Source organism: Hakea prostrata, chromosome 6 (genome assembly GCF_041222555.1).
Source record: "Hakea prostrata isolate BN-2017 chromosome 6, UWA_Hpros_2, whole genome shotgun sequence".
In the NCBI taxonomy this organism is placed as follows: Eukaryota; Viridiplantae; Streptophyta; class Magnoliopsida; order Proteales; family Proteaceae; genus Hakea; species Hakea prostrata.
The window spans coordinates 19,582,676-19,603,419 of record NC_142605.1 but is presented as its reverse complement, the minus strand read 5'-3'; the positions used below and the strand labels follow the sequence as shown (position 1 = coordinate 19,603,419).

Sequence of the window (20,744 nt, the reverse complement as noted above, 5' to 3'; positions counted from 1 at the left end):
TCCAAGTCACAGCTAAACGGGATATTAAGTGATGTTTTCATTTTTATTTTTATTTTTTTTCGCGTGTTTTTGTTTGTGTTATTCACTGGCTCTACTAGGGACATTCAGCTCGTAGTGGTGGGGTTCACTTCTCTCCTGCCTCATGTGCAAATTTAAAAGTCTTCTCCCCCGTCTCTTACGGCAGTCGAAAAGTCTCTGGTGTTTTGTTGTATGGCAACTATCAAGCAAGAGTGAGTGACTTGGTCCTTGATCATCCACCACCACAATTCCCAAAATATCTCCCGGATAACATAACCTAAAATATCTGTCTCTCCGGCGCTCACTTGGCTAGACGACTTGAAGTCCACCAAGAACAATTGCTTAATTGGATGAAATTCAAATTCACCAACTCTCATCCTCATCACTCTACCTTGTCTTCTTCCTTATTCATATATACTTCCTATTTTTATTGTAATATAGTATAGATAATACATGCCATACATGACAAATGTATTGATGGCACGTACTACGTACAGATAAAATCATCCTTGTACGTACTGTATAAATAGTGGTATTACACATACCACGCAATAGTCAATAAGAAAGATTTTTACCTTGTATGAAATTTCTTTCCTAACAGAACCCCTATTTACTAATTTACCCTTAATTCCAACCACCACTGGAACTCTGGAACTACCCAACTCAACCTGTCTAGTCACTGATTTGAACTTTCAGCATATGTTATGTTTTCTTAGTAATTCATTCCTACCTAACGATCTCGATGCTCCAAACCACATTAAACAGGATATTAGTGGTCTTGAATTGGTTCTGGTTTTTTGGGTTTTGTTTGCTTAAAAGTCTTCTCCCCCCCATCTCCTATCCTACGGCAGCTGAAAATTAAATCTCCGTTGTTTTGTTCTGTAGCAACCATCAAGCTATAGTGAGTGACTTGGTCATTGATCATCCACCACCACAATTCCCAAAATATCTCCAGGATAATATAATCTACATCTGGTCCATATCCCACATATCTCACCATAGACTTGTCTTTCACTTTTTTTATGCTAAGCTAAAATATCTGTCTCTCTCTCTCTCTCTTCCTGGCGTTTGAAGTCCACCAATTAAGGATGATTGGCAGCTAAACTCATCAGCATGGATCGGTTAGAAGGTTACATTCATATATGTGAACAATGATATTAAACTAAACATGTAAATGATCGGTCATCGATCTTCCACCACATTTGGTTTATCTACAAGATCGTGGTGGATGACCAAGTCACTCTCTTTGATCGTAGGAGCGGGAAGAACTGAAGACCAAAAACATAAAGAGCATCAATCCAATCCAATCCAATGCCCGCACAATTTTCTCTATAAATTACACACTGGAAGCTGCCTAATACCACACCACCAAATTGCAAACCACAGTGGAAAGTTACAAATGGCTCATTACTCCACTAGTACTACTCCATCTTTGTTATTCTTCTTCCCAACTCTCATAATAGCGTTTCTTATTTGCCCTCTCCTCCTCTTCTCTTCATCTGCATTTGTTGTGGGAAGTAACGTATCTTATTCTTATCGATCGTCAACCCAAGTTGAGGCTGAGGCTGAGGCTAAGGCTCTCCTCAAATGGAAAGCCACCCTTCAAAACTACTCTCTTTCTGCTCTCCATTCTTGGAACTTCACTTCCTCATCATCATCATCCTCATCGTCACCGTGCAACTGGTTTGGCATAACTTGCAACAAAGTTGGGAGCGTCGTTGGGATTAACCTTATCAAAACACAGCTGCAAGGTATGCTTCACAACTTCACCTTCTCTTCCTTTCCTAATCTTCTTCGTCTCAATCTCAGCGAAAATCAACTCACTGGACCCATACCCTTGAATGTTGGTAATCTCACCAAACTCACTGACCTTGACCTCTCCAACAATTACCTTTCTGGTGTTCTGCCTCCCACTTTTTCCAATTTGAGTAGACTGCAATTCTTAACCCTTCATGCCAATGAATTTAGTGGGACAATACCGTTAGAGATAGCAAGAATGAAAAATCTGGTTGAGTTCTCAATAGGATGGAATAACCTGACTGGTGTCGTCCCCCCTGTCCTGGCTAATTTGAGCAACCTTCGGTATCTATACCTGCACACCAATGAACTCAGTGGTCTGATTCCTTCAGAAATTGGTGATATGAAAAATCTGATTGATTTGGAACTCACCACAAACAAGCTCATTGGTCGGATCCCTCATTCTCTATCTAATTTAAGTAGGCTGGAGACGCTCTACTTGTTTGAGAATCAATTATCCGGTCCAATTCCTTCAAAAATTGGAGATATGAAAAATCTGACCGACTTGGACCTCTCCGTAAACAAGCTCGTTGGTCGGATCCCTCATTCTCTAGCTAATTTAAGTAGACTACAGATGCTCTACTTGTTTGACAATCAATTATCCGGTCCAATTCCGAAAGACTTGGGTGGCCAAACCTCCATTGTAGAAATCGAGTTGGGTAACAACCTCTTATCTGGAAGCTTACCACAACAAATATGTCAAAGTCAAAAACTTCAACTTCTAGTGGTTCAAAACAACAGTCTCATGGGTCCTATTCCAGACTTGAGAAACTGCACAAGTTTAATCAGAGTCAGATTTGATAACAACCAGTTTCTAGGAAATATAAGCAACAGTTTTGGTGTGCATCCACATCTTTACTACATTGATATGGGTCACAACAAATTGTATGGAGAGTTATCACCAAATTGGGGACAATGCAAAAATTTGTCAGTGCTAAACATTTCTAGAAATGATATCAGTGGAAAGATACCAGCTGAGATTGGTCAGTTAACTCGACTTGGACGACTTGATCTTTCTTTTAATAGAATTGTTGGTGAAATACCGAAGGAACTTGGTAATTTATCCAACTTGATCTATTTGTATTTAAATGAAAATCAAATTTCAGGGCATATTCCAATTGAAATTGGGAAATTAATCAATCTGGAGGTTCTAGACCTATCATCAAATCGTCTAAACGGATCGGTGCTTGCACAACTTAGCCAATGCTCCAAACTATTGTCATTAAATTTGGGCTTCAATTCACTGAGTGGAAGCATTCCATCTCAAATTGGTGACTTAGTATACCTACAAGTTCTATTGGATCTTAGTCATAACTCATTCAATGGCAGGATACCAACACAATTTGCAAAGCTTACATCATTGGTAGTGATGAATCTATCTCACAATATGATCATGGGCTCCATTCCCCCTTCTCTTGAAGAGATGGTTAGCTTGGCATCTCTTGATTTGTCTTACAATCAATTGAATGGTGAAGTTCCTAATTCTAAGGTTTTCCAACGTGTTGCTTCGCCACAAGCATTTAATAACAACAAAGGATTATGTGGTGAATATGAAGGTCTTATTCCTTGCAATCGATCTCATCTATATAGAAAAAATAGACATAAAGTCCCCATATCCATCATGGGTTATTTGATATTAATTCTAGCCCTTGCATTTGCAATTATTGTTGTCTTTTTCTTCTTGAAACAAAGAATTCAAAAAAGAAACGCAGAAGCAACAAGAATAAATCATGGCAATATATTGTCACTATGGAATTTTAATGGCAAGATTGCTTATGATGACATAATCCAAGCAACTGAGGATTTTGACGTCAAATATTGTGTTGGAAGTGGAACTTGTGGGAGTGTTTACAGAGCAATCCTACCTACAGGTCATGTGGTAGCCTTGAAGAAGTTTCACCAAATTGAAGGCAATGTGATAATTGATGAAAGCTTTGAAAATGAGATGCATGTATTAACAAACATCAGGCATCGAAACATTATCAAACTTTACGGGTTTTGTTCCCATCCACGATGCACGTTTCTTGTTTATGAGTACATGGATAAAGGAAGCTTGGCACATATCTTGAGCAATGAAGCAGAGGCAGTAGAGTTGGATTGGCCAAAAAGAGTAAACATCATTCAAAGTATCATAAATGCTTTGTCCTATTTGCATCATGATTGTACACTGCCAATTATTCATCGGGATATTTCAAGCAAAAATATATTGCTAGACTTGGAACTTGAGGCTCATGTATCCGATTTTGGTATTGCCAGAATTTTAAATCCAGACTCATCTAACTGGACGTCACTTAAATGAACTTATGGATATACTGCTCCAGGTATTTAATTTTACATTTACTTTTTATTATACTTTTATTGTAATTCTTTTTAAGCTGCTTTTTATTATACTTTTATTGTAATTCTTTTTAAGCTTTCCTCATTTTTACTATGATATTGAAAACATAATGCTTATCTTGAATTGGGCTTTTGAAGTATCTGTATATTAACATGGATAAAATAGAAAATTAATTTTTAAATCTCATACATCCTATTTAAATTTTGAGAATTTTAGTGTATAATCATTAAATTTTTTGTCAAAAAATATATTTTAGTCAATTTTGATCCAAATTATTTTAGAATTGTCGTGTTGTATTATATGTTATGAAGTTTATAATACATGACAAATTTTTAAAGTTTCTTGAATAAATAACCATTAAACTCTTTTTTATTGAATTAATGCATTATATAAATTAGGATGGGTACAAATGTTATGTTTGATTAAGTGATTGAGTTAGGAAAAACAATTTTAAATGATATCTCAAGTTTCTTGGTGAAAATGTAAAAAAGAAAAAAAGAAAAAAAAACATAATAATTATTGAAAACTTTAAAAGAAAAATGAAATATGAAGAGGGGTTGGGAAGTAGAAAGAAGTCATATAGTTACTGTATTTGAAGTAAAAATACCGCATTTTATGATCTACCGTATTAATTATAATTTATAATTGATTGTTTTTGTTTTTAATTTTTGGATAGAACATAAATATCCCTCAAGTTGCGATTGAATTTTAAATAAGTTTCAATAATTATATGGCATAAATGTAGCTGAACGGCTCTATAAATAAATCCTACCATTAAATGTATTGAATTAAATCTGAAGCGTTTATGATGGACGACTCAGATTTAATTCTAACAAATTTAATGGTAGGATTTCGAGAACCGTTCAGCCAAGCAATTTACACGGCCGTTCAGCTACCACTTCCCTAATTATATTGTTTTGGAAAGTCTAAAGCTTTAAAATTTAAGAATAACTTAATATCATAAAGTATATCTTAGAAATCTAGCTAATAAAGCTAGGTTTTGGATGATTAGTAAAATAGCTTTGCTTGCTCCATGTTTTTGGTTTTTCGGGGGCAGGGCTCTTCTGTTCTTTTTTACTTTTGTTTTGGTGTTAGTACTTCACTCATAGGTTCTGAGTTCCGTTCCTTGTGGCGTTGCCTCATGCTTGTGCTTGCTTGAATACCATTAGGTTACGTTACTAGAATACACAGTCTCATACCATGAGCTATGACTTATACCATGTTGATCAAAAATGCATTACTGTCATTGTAATTTCTTCTGTGCATAAAACCAAGTTTATCAAATTATTAAAAAATAAATAAATAAATAAATAAATAAATCTACACCTTATTGCTGATAGAGATATAGACATTTAAGCTAAATTTTTCTTAGCAATAAGCATTGATATAGATAACTGAATCACAAATTTTATCCATTTTAAAAGACAATAATTTATAGGCAGTCCTATCAGAAGAGTTGTTTCAGGCATGCTTTAATTTTTGCCAAATGGCACGTCAAATGGAACCATTAATTCTTTGGACTGGTTGTCTACTCCTTTATAGTTTTTTGAAATTGTATTTTGATTCATAATGAAAGTTTGTTATCATGAGCAGTAAGAGGAAACAATATTTTACCTATGAAAATCATGCTAATATACTTAAATTATTGAATATTATGAACAAATTTCTTTCAAAGCGATAGAGGTGTCTCCATGAGTCATATGTTTTTACCATACACTATTGGATTGACTCCAATTGATGTATAAATAGATCCCAAGGTCACCTATTAATATATGAAATAAAACTTTGCAAAAAATTTTAATTGACCACCGAAGAGTTGGCCCATTGGGCATTGCTAATGATGAACCCTCTTAGTGCAGAGGTTTGTGTTCAATTTCCCTTGGTGGTATATTATATAAAATTAAAAAATTAAAAAAAATTTAAAAAAATTAAGAAAAAATAAATAAATAAAAAAAGAAGGAAAAAGAAAGAAAGAAAAAGTAAATGGTTTCCTCTCTTTTTCCCTACTATTTTTAAATGACCAAATTACCCTTTATTTTTATCTCTTTAATTTATTAAATCAAAATTTTTTTTTTAGGAATAATTACTATTGCCCCCTTGTAGTTTGGTTTTATTACTAATCAAACCTCTTTCTTTATGAACTTACTGTTGCCCCCCTCACTTCTAATGGTGTTAAGTGGTTGTTAACATCAAATATGTAATGTCTATTTTGCCCTTCATTAAAATTAAGAAATTAAAAATATGACATTACCCTTATTTTTAGAAACTATATTGAATATCAATTATATCCTTAAAATCTTATATTTTACAATAAATTTTGGCTTTGGTGGGACCACACACTTTGTACAATGGTTAGCATATATTAGGAGATTTTCAATTTTCAACTTTGAATTACATTTGATATTTCCTAATATTTTAGTTTCTATTTTAAGTTTTATTTAATCACATATTTCCTTTATTCAGCGAATTCTTTTAGAGAAGAAAAATCAAGTCTTTTCTTTATTCGGTAGTTTCTTTTTAGAAAAGAGAAATTAATTTAAAGTTAATTTTTCTCCATAATTAATTAAGGATAGTATTATAACTTGCAAAAGAGTAAATAAGTAAAGAGATAATTGTAGGATTATTTAGTTGATTTTAAAAAAAATATATAGATGCCACATCATCAGTAAACTAACTGAGCTTAACGGAAGGGGGCATTAGTAATTTTAAACAAAGTTAAAGGTTGGATTAGCAATTTTAAAAAGTAGAGGGGATAAAGTAGTAATAAAATTAGAGTACAAGGGGGCAACAGTAATTATCCCTTTTTTCTATTACTAGTTTATTTCTTTCTTTTTTCTTTTTTCTTTTTTTTAAATAAAAAGTTAGCTTTATTAAAAGAGCGGGAAAAAATTACAAGGAAAATAAAACACCCAAACTCACAACAATAGTTTCCCCCAATACACTCATCGCTCACCAGTTCCTCATCAAGTGGTATACTAAGTCTGAGGGAGAACCCTCCAACCAAGCACCCTCTTAAAGAAAACTAACTAAGCATTCAAAAAGAGAGAAATAATTTGCAAACTCGCAGCACCGAATTAACAACCCAAAATAGTTTTGTTGAAGGTTGGGCGGCATTCACATTGAAATCCAGACGCCAACGTTGAAACCAAACCACTTGCAAAGAGATATGACAAGGGTTGCATCTCCACACTCCAATCATGTACCCTTCTGAACCAAATAAAAAATGACGAAACCTCAACTAATGGAATGAAAAAGCACCTGAAAATCTAATATCCAATTCCTCACCTCTTTGCGCACAACATCCATGGTAATTTTTTTTTGCTTTCTTTTCTCCCTATTGTAGCCACATACTTGATTAGGTGAATTTTTTTACTTCCCCCCCTATGAATTTTTTATTCTGAAAATTTTTATTAATATTTTCATTTCTCCTTTGGTGGAAATAAAAAAAAATTCATATTGTTATGCTTAATGGATTCTGAAGAAATAAATAATAAAAACATCTAATTACATTTATTGGGTTTCTATAAGAAGGGAAAAAAATTAAAAAGAAATCATATAATTGTGAAAGAAGAAGAAAGAAATTAAAAAAATAAAATAAAATAGAGCAATGCGTGGACTACGTAAAATATGGAATAACAAAGAGTAAATAACTAAAAAAATTGAGTGTCAAATGTCAGCTAGTATGTCTAGACTATTCTCTTTACAAAAGGACAAACTTGGTGCAAAAGTTTCTGCACAAGCAAAGTTCAGGGGGAGGGTGGCTATTTTGATGCCTAGACCATTCTCTTTTATAAATAAAATTTAAAATATATAGTAATTTGTTGTATTTTCTATTGTAAAAGTTATTTGTTGTCTTGTTTATACATTTTCAATAAGGCATTTTTTTTCTTCTCTTGCAGAGCTTGCTTATACCATGACATTAACTACTAAGTGTGACGTATACAGTTTTGGAATAGTAGCATTGGAAATAATTATGGGAAGTCATCCAATGGAATTTATCTCTTCATTAACATCATTAGTTGGTCAAAAGATTCTATTACGGGACATATTAGACTCTCGCATCACTTTTCCATCAAGTCAGAATATTGCAAATGATCTCATTTCTATTGTGAGAATAGCAATTGCATGCCTTTGCAATAATCCACGATCTCGTCCAACCATGCGTCAAGTATCAAAAGAGCTACTTTTTTTCCGACCAACATTTGTGGAGAATTTTCAGTCTATTACTATAGGTGACTTGAGAGATGTTGAAGAGTCATTCAACTAATGGGAGTTAAAGAAATTCATTTGAGACTACTTTCGAAATTAGCTAAAAGCACTCAAGGTCAACTTTCTACCAATTTACAGTATTTAATTTCAGTCTAGTTTTCAAGAATATATCTTCATTTTTTTTCCAGCATTTTGTAAGTATTGAATAATTGACATTTCCACTTTAAACATCGAAGTGGTTTTTAATTTTCTATTACGTGAACAGAGGATGCAGCAGAATTCATGATATAGATGTCATTTATGAGTATGAAATTGAAAGAGGACATTGACACGATAATGACATTGCTCCACTATGGCTTAAAGGTAAGCTTTTTTGTGTGGTAAGATAGATAAATGGTAGTGTTTTTTCTATGGATGAATGGTTGATATCTATTTTAATATAAATAAAGCGCACAGCTTGGCGGTCCCAATACTCTAGTTGGAAATTCTAAGCTTGACACTTGAAGATGTTATCTTCGAATTCACAGTAAATTTCTTGCTAGAATCTTGCATCGTAGTTCCCTCCCTCTATACCAATCTTCTTTTTTTTTTTTTTGGGAGGGGGGGGGGTGGTTCACTTTGCTAGTGGGAATATGAATATATTGTATTTATTACAAGAATGCTAAATAACCACCATTATCATCCCCTTCCCCCCGCCTCTTTATCTAGGGAGAGCATGGCAAGAGGAACATTGTGGAATTGAAGCAGCAACCTGCAGAGTTAAATGACCCTAAAAGCAGGGCATTTTTTAATTACTTCCAAGGGCCAGATGATAAGCTTAGGGTATGTTGATACTCTCTAGTTGAAACTCAAAAACTTTATTCCTTGTTGTTATGTAGTAGGAAAGTGTTCCTTGTAGCTTTGGTGCTTTCCTCGTGCAACTCCTTTGGGAATATATGTATTGATTAATTTTAACAAAAAAAGAGTTATGTATTGATTAATGAGATGGGGCAGCCTTGGACTTTTCACCCAATATGGCGTAATTGATGTCCAACCATGCTTTGTATCTCAATGGGCAAGACTCACTTGAAGATAGGGTTCTTCGAGACCAATTATGTCCACACTAAACACTTCCATCCTAAATTTCATGGTTTAAAATTGTCTTCATGGTTCTTGGAGAGTGATTCCATTGGTACTTAGTATAAAACCCTATCTTGAGTGTATTCAAAGGTCTAGGAATGGAAACAATGGGTCTAATAGGGTGGGTGGATAGTGGTTTGTTATTTGGTTTGTACACATAGATCCTAAAGTGTGATCGTTCAATGTCTTTGACAATGTATTCCTAACAAACATTTCTATTTCCAATCATGTTATCGTTTCCCAATTGTTACTTGTTGAAGAGGTAATTCATGTTGGTTGAAACATGTGGAAGCCTAGCCACTCCCTCCCAATTTTGGGTTTTAATTCCACATTTCTGTAAATTTCTATGTTTTGTAGTTGTTAGTTTGTTTTATGAGTTTACCATATCCTCTTGTTATAAGTTCTCATGTTTCTTTTCTTTGTTTGTTATCTTATGCTAGCCTTGGTGCGTGGATCATTATCAGGTAATTACAACAAAGAAAGTTTCAGAATCTAAGATATTCTAGTGACAACCATGATCAGAATTTCTCAAAAGCTAGTAGACTCGTAAGATGGGAATCCCAACATCTCTGCTTTTGTGTATAAGTGGTAAATCTGCTTTCTCTTCATATTGTTGACCCAAAAAAATCTGCTTTCTCATTTGTACACTTACAAAAGTAGTTTTCTTCTCATCTAGTCTATACCCCTTGCACCTGTTGACTCATATTCAAAACTTGTATTAGGGCTTATCGATTTACTCACATCAAGGCAGGGGATCCAAGGATTTTTCACTTGCCATACCCTACCCTAACCTTAGGGATCGGGGGATAACGGATAAGAAAAAATACCAATTGATAGTTTAACATTGGTTTCTTTGGATATTGCTGACATCTCTTTAATTTAAAATTATGAAGTTGGAAGTATTTTTTTGATGTCATTTTTGTGGTACTCAAAACGCGTGCAAAAGATTTCTAGTGTTGATGAAGATGTTATATATCACTAGGTTCATGGTAATTTCCTTTGATCAGAATCCTTCTTCCCATCTCCCCTGTCCCCTACTCTCAATCTTCTATTTCTTTGCTTTCTTAAATGGGATATATCAAAAGAAAAATCTAACCTGCACCTTGATTCTTCCTCCCTTCCCTTCCTCCCCCTCTTTATCTAAAAATGGATCACAATGGGAAGATTGCGAAGTTGTTGAAGCAACACATACTGGAGAGTCAATTGACCCTCAAATAGAAGACATTTTTTTCAATATATAACTAGTCTACCATGTTCCAAATCATAAATCTAGCATATGTGACACTCTCTACATGACTTTCAATCTTGATTTTTTTTCTTCTTCTTTTTGTTATGTATGTCATCTGTGTTCCTTCCAAGACTTTGGAAATTGGAAAAAAATGGGGGAAATGCCAAAAAAATTGATTAGCAACATCTGCAAGTTCTACAAAATTTCACAGATTTTGTCCGAGATTTGGGACCTGTGAATAGAGTTTTGTAGATTTTGGTTTCGAGGCATCTCGATTGAAATTTCGAACTTGAGAATAAAGTTTTGCCCATAAATAGTACAGATTCAACCAAATTTTTGATCATCTCGGTCAACATTTGGCCATGCTTGGGATCATGGTAGTTGGTGGTGGATTTCAGAAGAATTTGAGATAATGTCGCTAAGTGTCTTACTTGAGACAAGATAATTTTCGTCTTAGTTAAAGATCGATTTTCCATTTGAAATTGCCTTTTGTCATCCTTGGAGGTGAATATGGTTTTGTTGAGCATCTTGGAACTTGCTTGGGAATGTCATCTGAACTTATTAGTTGTTAATCGTAGGATGTGTACTTCTTGTGCAAGTTTCAATGCCTAAAGCTATATTTGTCTTGTGATGTAGGAATCATGATTTATGTTTTTGCTTGTGGCTTGTTGGTTCAAAATTGAAGAGGAAGGATTTGGACACAATGGTAAGTTCATCCATTGCAGCCTATTGGTTAGTTCATGCAAGGGAGGGGAATGGTTTTCTCCCATAATTTTAATCCCTACTTTATTTTTATCTGTTTTTTATAATTTACTTATAATTGTATTATCTATTTTTAGTCTTCCTATTAATTTACTTACTTTTTTACTGTAGATCCCACGTCAGAATATAATAATATATTCTGAGATGGGTCCCACTGTGGGTCCCGCATTGGCCCACGTATATACGCTTCCCAGTGTTCAATCCTTGGCTCCGCCCCTAGGTCCACAGGAAAAAAATATAAATTAATAAGAGGATTAAAATATAGATAAAACAATTATAAGTAAGTTATTAAAAATATATTGAAATAGAGCATACAGGCTAAAATTATACAATTAAACTTGTTACCAATAAAAATTAAAAAAAAAAAGAAAGTAGGGAGAAAATATAAGTTTGAAGTCTATTAAATAAATATGGGAAAAATAATCAATTACCATAAATTAAGTAGAAAACATAGGTTTTCTAAAAAGAATAAGAGCAAGATTCTTTCAATTAGTTCAAGTATTTCAATAAAAAAAAATTAGTATAACAATTTCTTCAATAATTAGATCAATACAACTATACAAATATACAATGATAGAAAAAAACTATTAATTCAATTAGTTCAATAACTAAATTAAAAATTTTCAATTAGATCGTTGTTTTCTAGAAAGAATTACAAGAAAAATAAAATAAAGTGAGACATGTAAAATTGAATTGCTTCATGACTTCGTAGTTTTCTAAGGTTTTCTCTGCTGGGTTTTGTTTTCTAAGCTTCTCTTTTGGGTTTGGTGGCCTATTGAGCCTTATTGTCTGTGTAAGATACCTCCTTTTTGCTTAGATTTTGAATGAAATTTGATTATCAATTGAAGAAATCAGAGGAAGGTAATAAGTTGGGGGTTTCCCTATGCATAACTCATGAAGTTGTTAAAGATTTTAGGAAGTTCATAATTGAATCATGGCAAGAAATATCTGTAATTGACAATGCAATGGCAAGTGAGAAAAAAATGAATTACTTTCTCATAGTTTCTTTTTCTTTCTTAAGTTCAGGATGTTGAGTTATTCACATTGTAAAATTTTATTCAAAATTTCTTTTATTTTATAACTGTTTATATTTGGTGAAGATATAAAATTTGAGATTTATCCCTCTATTTATGATGCTTTAGTTTTGTCCCAATCTTTCAAATATATACTTGAGAAATGTTTTCTTTTCCTCCCCTTCTTTTGCAAAGATCTGCTAATTTATCTATTTACCTTTTTTACTGATCAGGGTGCAGGGGCTTTTGAAGTTGCAGCTAGATATAGCTAATTAAAGGAAGGAAATTCACAAAAAGGAATGACAAGGTGAGATTTGTGTGAGATTTGTTTGGTATTTCTCTGGATACTGCTGAGTGCTAACATCTTTTGTGATTCAAACAGCGCGCACAACTTGGTGCTGAAGCATTCGCTGATGCCCTTCTTGTGGTACCAAAAACTCTATCAGAGAATTCCAGCCTCGACACTCAAGATGTCGTCATTGGGCTCATGGTAATTTTTCTTTTGCGATCCTCCATCACATTTCTCTAACTTCCAGCCCCATTCTTCTGCTTCTTTGTTTTTTGAAATGAGAGTATACGGCATTTATCAGAAGATGCCTAACCACCTTGATTCCTCACCTCCCTTTTTTTTAGGGAGAGCATGACAATGGGAACATTGTGGGATTGAACAGCATAGGGATGGAGGCTATTTTTGATAAATACTGTGTCAAACACCAAATAATAAACTCGAGGTATGGTAACATTGTTTGAAATTCAATCTTTGTTTCTTTATTGTTATGTGCTTCAATTGTGTTCCGTACAAGGCTTTGGTTCTCTCTTTGTGGTAGTCACTTATTGGTTAGCAATTTCAATAGTCATGAAATTGAATCCAAGGCAGACTTGCATTATTCTACACAAATTGTCCTTAATGGGTATCACTCTTTTGAAGACAACCAGGACTGTTGTCACCCATTCTAAACCCATATATCTTTTTGCATGGGTGTGCCTCAATTGAAGAGCTGTAGATGTGTCTTTGAATGTACACTTGGACCAATGATGGTGGGATCAAGTTTTGATCTCAATGGGAACCTCGTCGCCTATGTGAACATTGTTGTATTCCATGTTAAAGGTTGTACTTGAATACCACGGTTTCAAGAATTGGGATAAATGATTGTGATTGATTCTGATTCCAATTTATCCAACACATATTTCCACTAAAAAACCCTGAGAAAGTTCCTTTTTTTAATATGATGACCAGCTTTAGAGTTCTTGGGAGTGAACTCCATCGGTGCATGCTGATTAATTCCATACCCGATTTCATGTTTCTGGGTATTTAGGTTTCTCGGAGACTTATAATCTTGCCCTTTTTTTTCCCTTTTTTTGGGGTTTGACATAACCCTGCCTTCTCTGTATTTAAAGTTCCAAGAATGGAAACAATGGGTTTCTAGGTGTTTGGCTTGTGGGTGCTTATTTGGACCAGGGCTCGTCTTTTGTATACATAGATCTTCTTACATAGCTGTTCTTTAGTGTCTTTTACATTTTGTTTCTAATAAGAATTGTCCTTTTTGTCGTGTAGGCCTGTTATCGCTTCCCAATTGTCGCTTGTTGATGAAGTACTTCGTGCTGGTCGAAACATGAAGAAGCCAAGCTAGTTTTTTCTTTTGTTTTGGGTTTGGAGATCTGCATTTGGGGTGAATATCTGTTTTGCAAGATCAACATAGCACTTGTTTTTCTACTGACGAACTACTTGAGGGTCTCACATTGCTCAAGTTTTTGGGTGGTGTCATTGATTTTGTAAACTTCAGTGTGGACTTTTGATTGTCTTTTGTTGGGTTGTTTTTTTCCTTTTTTTTTTGGGTGGGGGTAGGGGGGGTGTTTGCTTTAAGTTGCATCTGACTGCTCTCCACATTCCACAAGTTTTGTACTTTTTATTAGGGTACCTGCGTAAAGTATGTGTTGATGTTGTTATCCTACCAAAAAAAAGTTGAAGCTGTTAGAAACCGAACCTAATGTGAACATGTAGCTACACATTGGCTACTCCTTATATTGTGAAAACTAGAGTTTTCAAAATGAAGTCTCCAGGATCTCATTTAAAGTAATGGTGGTAGCAAAAAACAAGTTGGTGAGGACGTCAGAAACCCCTGGTGGGATTTGTGAGTTCCATTCCAAACGTTCAGCGCCCAAATGGAGGAGGGGATGAAAACATTTCTTACCATATATATGGGCAATGACATTTAATTAAGAGAGTTCTGGTCCTGTGAGCGGTGCTGCCCTTACCCTAAACCTGTTATCTTCAAGAGATTTTTCTACTCAATGATAACATAATGGCCCCTGAGAAGTTTGTTAGATCTCTTTTCTACTTGGTAATTCTCAAAAGTCTACAATAGATCTTTCTACGGGTTTGAGAGGGACAATGAGATACTGCCTGGTGACATGCTATTTGGTTTTTACTACTTCACCCACCTGCAGTTGCATATGTTTCCATTCTTGGAAAGACCGTTCGGATTACCCAGTGTTGATAAGAAATCCTACTCGTCCTTCCCTACCAAGTTCCTGCAAAACACGTGCTCGACCTTTAGGGGGTCGAGGTACGCCTCCGACGAGCAAGTCAGTACCAAGGAGATATGATCTCAATTACTCAATAAGAGACTCAAGTAACTCATCATACCGAATATCGATACTTACTTTCTTATGCCTACTTGAGGTGCTTATATAGTTTTAAGTATCACAATTAGATTCGAAATATAACTCTAGGAAGAATTGTTTACCTGACTTATCCTTCTAGGAGATTACCTTTCGGTAGAAGTTTACTTCGTTCAGACTTCTTTGAATCTGGTCGAACCGAACTTATGAAGTGTGTTCGGACCAAACTAAGGGGTCGGACCGAACAAGGCACATAATTAGACCAGGTTGTGTATGGTGACCATTTTAGTCATTAACACCCAGAAACAAAAAAGAAAGAGAGAGGTCGTTTGGTTTCTTTTAGAATGTAATCCCCTCATGTCTGATGGTTGTACTCTTCTGATCCATTACCTATTCCAAATCAAATAGACTTGTTGCTAGCATTTGAACACCATGCAATGAATCTTTTTTCAAACCTGAAACCAGTGAGGGTATGATATAGGCATCCTTAAGACCTTTATTTCCCCTGTCTATTACTATTGAGTACCCTCACGCGCAGGGCATAATGCACAGCAAGCCAACAACCCTGCGTAAAGCAATAAGACTTGAGAGTTGGAGCTGCAAGGGAATTGGGTGATCTAGGGGTTTTTTTTACCCCCCCCCCCTCTCTCTCTCTCTGGGTTCTCCAGGAACCTTGATATGGGCTATATGATACGACAATATTTAAGGGCATGTTTGGTTACACGAATTTCGAATCTACGGATTCATGGTTCAAAAAATCAATTGTTTGGTTAGCCTCAAATCTATCAAAATTCATAGAGTTTCGTTGGGTTACTCTGTGTGAATCCCAGAAAAAAAAAAAAAAATTCATCAATTTTATACTTATAGTGGAATCCATGGATTTCACCCAATACCCAAGAATGGCTTAATTCACGTTTTTAGGAAAAAAAGTGAAATTCCTGGATTCATGAAATTCAAGGACGTTTTACAACCAAACAAGTATAAATCTCCGAATCATGTTTCCAGGGATTTGAAATCTCTGGATTTAGATAACAAAACAGGTCATAACAAAACCAAGATTTGCCCTGAAACCATCAATAATATTCACATGAGGGCTGGATCACTCGGTTGATATATTACTTTGTGTGAAAAATGAGACATTTTACCTCAACTAACCTATGTCTTAAACCCTATCATCCAAGAATCAAAACTTTAGGCGGCAAAAATTCATTTAATTGATCCAAAAGATTCTTAACGTCGGTTTTAATCATGTAGGTCCCAAAATCCTTTGAACGGTTTCTGTTTTGTAGCCCTATTCTTTGGACTTTCATAATGAAAGGCAGGGAAAGGCAGGGAAATCAGTCTTCCTCAAGGTTGAACACCAGAGATCAATTCAACTAAAAGTCACATTGATTCTAGAGATGCCAAAATTGGACCCCGATAATAAATATCATGACAAATGTGTCAACAATTTTTCAAAACCAAAAGAGAAATAGGTAGCTTTTGCTTTAGGAAAAACCAAATAAGAGTTTACCCTTGCTGTCTCGGTCACTTTAGGTTTAAGGTCTATAAAAAAATTAAAAAATAAAAATAAAAAAATTGAGAAACCTTAGGTTTAGGGTTACCTCACTCACTTCCCAAGACAAATAAGCCTGTGTCATGTATAGAAATTAATCAGAATCAATGGTCCGAAAGAGCTGAAAAAGAATTCAACAATGGAAGAGAAGAAAAATTCTGCCAAAAAAAAAAAGCAAGGAAGAAAAATGAAGTGTGTGGGCCCCATCATGATCGATCGCTTCACCTTTCATTGTCTCTGACAACAGCTAAGAAGGGCCCACCCTAGTCCATTTCCTCACGTAATAGAAATATTAGGCCAACAATGGTTGCATCCACATCTACCAACTAAAGCTTCATGATAATGGAGCTCCCATTATCCTTCTCAAGGAAGTCTACTTTTTTGTTGGTGGAGTCTTAAACTTTTTCGATGTTTCCTGGCCATGAAAGAAAAAGGAAACTTTCTTTTAATCTTTTCCTTAGATGCGTTCATTGCAAGGCTAGACTTCAAATTTTCTAATTGCAAATTTCAATTCGCAATGATTTTATGCAATGTTTAGGAAGAAGACTTCAACAATAATAATTTGGCTTTGTCTTATTTTCCATGCTTTTAACAAGACCTGGGTGAAGATTATTTGATCGGTCGTCTTTGGTGGGATTTCAATCAACAGTGTTTTTAATTAATGTCTCTAAATTCTAATATTATTGGAAACAAGTAGTTGTTCAACCATCAAGCAAGAGTGAGTGACTTGGTCATTGATCGATCATCCACCACCACAATTCCCAAAATATCTCCAAGATAATATAACCTACATCTGGTCCATATCCCACATATCTTACCATAGACTTGTCTTTCATTTATTTTTTATGCTAAGCTAAAATATCTGTCTCTCTCTCTCTCTCTCTTCCTGGCGTTCACTTGGGCTGACGACTTTGAAGTCCACCAAGGATGATTGGCAGCTAAACTCATCAGCATGGATCGGTTAGAAGGTTACATTCATATATGTGAACGATGATATTAAACTAAACATGTAAATGATCGGTCATCGATCTTCCACCACATTTGGTTTTCTAAGAGATCGTGGTGGATGACCAAGTCACTCTCTCTGATTGTAGGAGCATGGAAGAACTGAAAACCAAACAATTAAGAGCAATCTAATCCTATGCCTATGCAAATTTCTCTATAAATTACACCCTAGAAGCTGCCTAATACCACACCACCAAATTGCAAACCACAGTAGAAGTTATTAATGGCTCATTACTCCAGTACTAGTACTACTCCATCCTTATTATTCTTCTTCCCAACTATCATAATAGTGTTTCTTATTTGCCTTCTCCTCCTCTTCTCTTCATATGCATTTGCTGCAGGAAGTAGCACATCTTATTCTATTCAGTCATCAACCCAAGTTGAGGCTGAGGCTGAGGCTCTCCTCAAATGGAAAGCCACCCTTCAAAACTACTCTCTTTCTGCTATTCATTCTTGGAACTTCACTTCCTCATCATCGTCATCCTCATCGTCACCGTGCAGCTGGTTTGGCATAACTTGCAACAAAGTTGGGAGTGTCGTTGAGATTAACCTTTTCAAAACAGAGCTGCAAGGTATGCTTCACAACTTCACCTTCTCTTCCTTTCCTAATCTTCTTCGTCTCAATCTTAGCAAAAATCAACTCACTGGACCCATACCCTTGAATATTGGTATCTCACCAAACACACCCACCTCGACCTCTCCAACAATTACCTTTCCGGTGTTCTGCCTCCCACCTTTTCCAGCTTGAGTAGACTGCAATTATTAATCCTTTATGCCAATGAATTTAGTGGGACAATACCGTTAGAAATAGCAAGTATGAAAAATCTGGTTGAGTTCTCAATAAGATGGAATAACATGACTGGCGTCGTCCCCCCTGTCCTGGCTAATTTGAGAAACCTTCGGTATCTATACCTACACACCAATGAACTCAGTGGTTTGATACCTTCAGAAATTGGTGATATGAAAAATTTGATTGATTTGGAACTCGCCACAAACAAGCTCATTTGTCGGATCCCTCATTCTCTATCTAATTTAAGTAGGCTGGAGACGCTCTACTTGTTTCAGAATCAATTATCCGGTCCAATTCCTTCAAAAATTGGAGATATAAAAAATCTAACCGACTTGAACCTCTCCATAAACAAGCTCGTTGGTCGGATCCCTCATTCTCTAGCTAATTTAAGTAGACTAAAGATGCTCTACTTGTTTGACAATCAATTATCCGGTCCAATTCCAGAAGACTTGGGTGGCCAAACCTCCATTGTAGATATCGAGTTGGGTAACAACCTCTTATCTGGAAGCTTACCACAACAAATATGCCAAGGTCAAAAACTTCAACTTCTAGTGGTTCATAACAACAGTCTCATGGGTCCTATTCCAGACTTGAGAAATTGCACAAGTTTAATCAGAGTCAAATTTGATGACAACCAGTTTCTAGGAAATATAAGCAACAGTTTTGGTGTGCATCCACATCTTTACTACATTGATATGAGTCACAACAAATTGCATGGAGAGCTATCAACAAATTGGGGTCAATGCAAGAATTTATCAGTGCTAAAAATTTCTAGAAATTGTATCAGTGGAAAGATACCAGCTGAGATTGGTCAATTAACTCGACTTGGACGACTTGATCTTTCTTTCAATAGATTTATTGGTGAAATACCAAAGGAATTTGGTAATTTATCCAACTTGATCTATTTGTATTTAAATGAAAATCAAATTTCAGGGCATGTACCAGTTGAAATTGGCAAATTAATCAGTCTGGAGGCTCTAGATCTATCATCAAATCGTCTAAACGGATCAGTCCCTGCATGACTTAGTCAATGCTCCAAGCTATTGTCATTAAATTTAGGCTTTAGCTCACTAAGTGGAAGCATTCCATCTCAAATTGGTGACCTAGTACACCTACAAGTTCTACTAGACCTTAGTCATAACTCATTCAATGGCAGGATACCAACACAATTTGCAAAGCTTACATCATTGGTAGTGATGAATCTATCTCACAATATGATCACGGGCTCCATTCCCCCTTCTCTTGAAGAGATGGTCAGCTTGGTATCTCTTGATATGTCATACAATCAATTGAATGGTGAAGTTCCTAATTCTAAAGTTTTCCAACGTGTTGCTTCGCCACAAGCATTTAGCAACAACAAAGGGTTATGTGGTGAATATCAAGTTCTTATTCCTTGCCGTCAATCTCATCTACATGAAGGATATAGAAAAAATAGACATAAAGTCCCCATATCCATCATGGGTTCTTTGATAGGAATTCTAATCCTTGCATTTGCAATTATTGTTGTCTTTTTCTTCTTGAAAAGAAGAATCCAAAAAATAAATTTAGAAGCAACAAGAAGAAATCATGGAAATATATTGTCAATATGGAGTTTTGATGGCCAGATTGCTTATGATGACATAATCCAAGCAACAGAGGATTTTGACGTCAAATATTGTGTTGGAACTGGAACTTATGGGAGTGTTTATAGAGCAATCCTACCTACAGGTCATGTGGTAGCCTTGAAGAAGTTCCACCCATTGGAAGACAATGTGATAATTGATGAAAGCTTTGAAAATGAGATGCATGTATTAACAACCATCAGGCACCGAAACATTATCAAAATTTATGGGTTTTGTTCTCATCCACGATGCATGTTTCTTGTTTATGAGTACTTGGAAAAAGGAAGCTTGGCACATATCTTAAGCAATGAAGCAGAGGCCGTAGAGTTGGATTGGCCAAAAAGAGTAAACATCATTAAAAGTATCTCAAATGCTTTGTCCTATTTGCATCATGATTGTACTCCACCAATTATTCATCGGGATATTTCAAGTAAAAATATATTGCTAGACTTGGAACTTGAGGCTCATGTATCCGATTTTGGCATTGCCAAACTCTTAAATCCGGACTCATCCAATTGGACATCACTTAAAGGAACTCGTGGATATATTGCTCCAGGTATTTAACTTTTTGTCTGCTTTTTATTGTACTTTTATTGTAATTCTTTTTAAGCTTTCCTCATTTTTACTATGATATTGAAGACATAACGCTTATCTTGAATTGGGCTTTTGAAGTACCTGTATATTAAC

General features: G+C 35.2%; 1 protein-coding gene and 1 long non-coding RNA gene across 3 annotated transcripts; both read left to right on the top strand.

Annotated features, from left to right (window-relative positions):
• The first annotated feature begins 1,367 nt into the window (after nt 1-1,367).
• Nucleotides 1,368-20,744, top strand: LOC149012480 (uncharacterized). The gene is given in 4 exon segments (XM_089157619.1): nt 1,368-4,136; nt 8,053-8,417; nt 17,881-18,334; nt 18,337-20,744. Coding segments are annotated over 4 exon segments (5,823 nt in total). The 5' UTR covers nt 1,368-1,417; the 3' UTR covers nt 20,622-20,744.
• Nucleotides 11,167-14,321, top strand: LOC149012481 (uncharacterized). 2 transcript variants are annotated; one of them, XR_016173976.1, is made up of 5 exons: nt 11,167-11,415; nt 12,718-12,791; nt 12,867-12,974; nt 13,118-13,215; nt 14,040-14,321. It is a non-coding gene; the product is annotated as an uncharacterized LOC149012481 (long non-coding RNA). The 2 variants fall into 2 exon arrangements; XR_016173975.1 differs by lacking the exons at nt 11,167-11,415; nt 12,718-12,791 and having other exon boundaries at nt 12,809-12,974.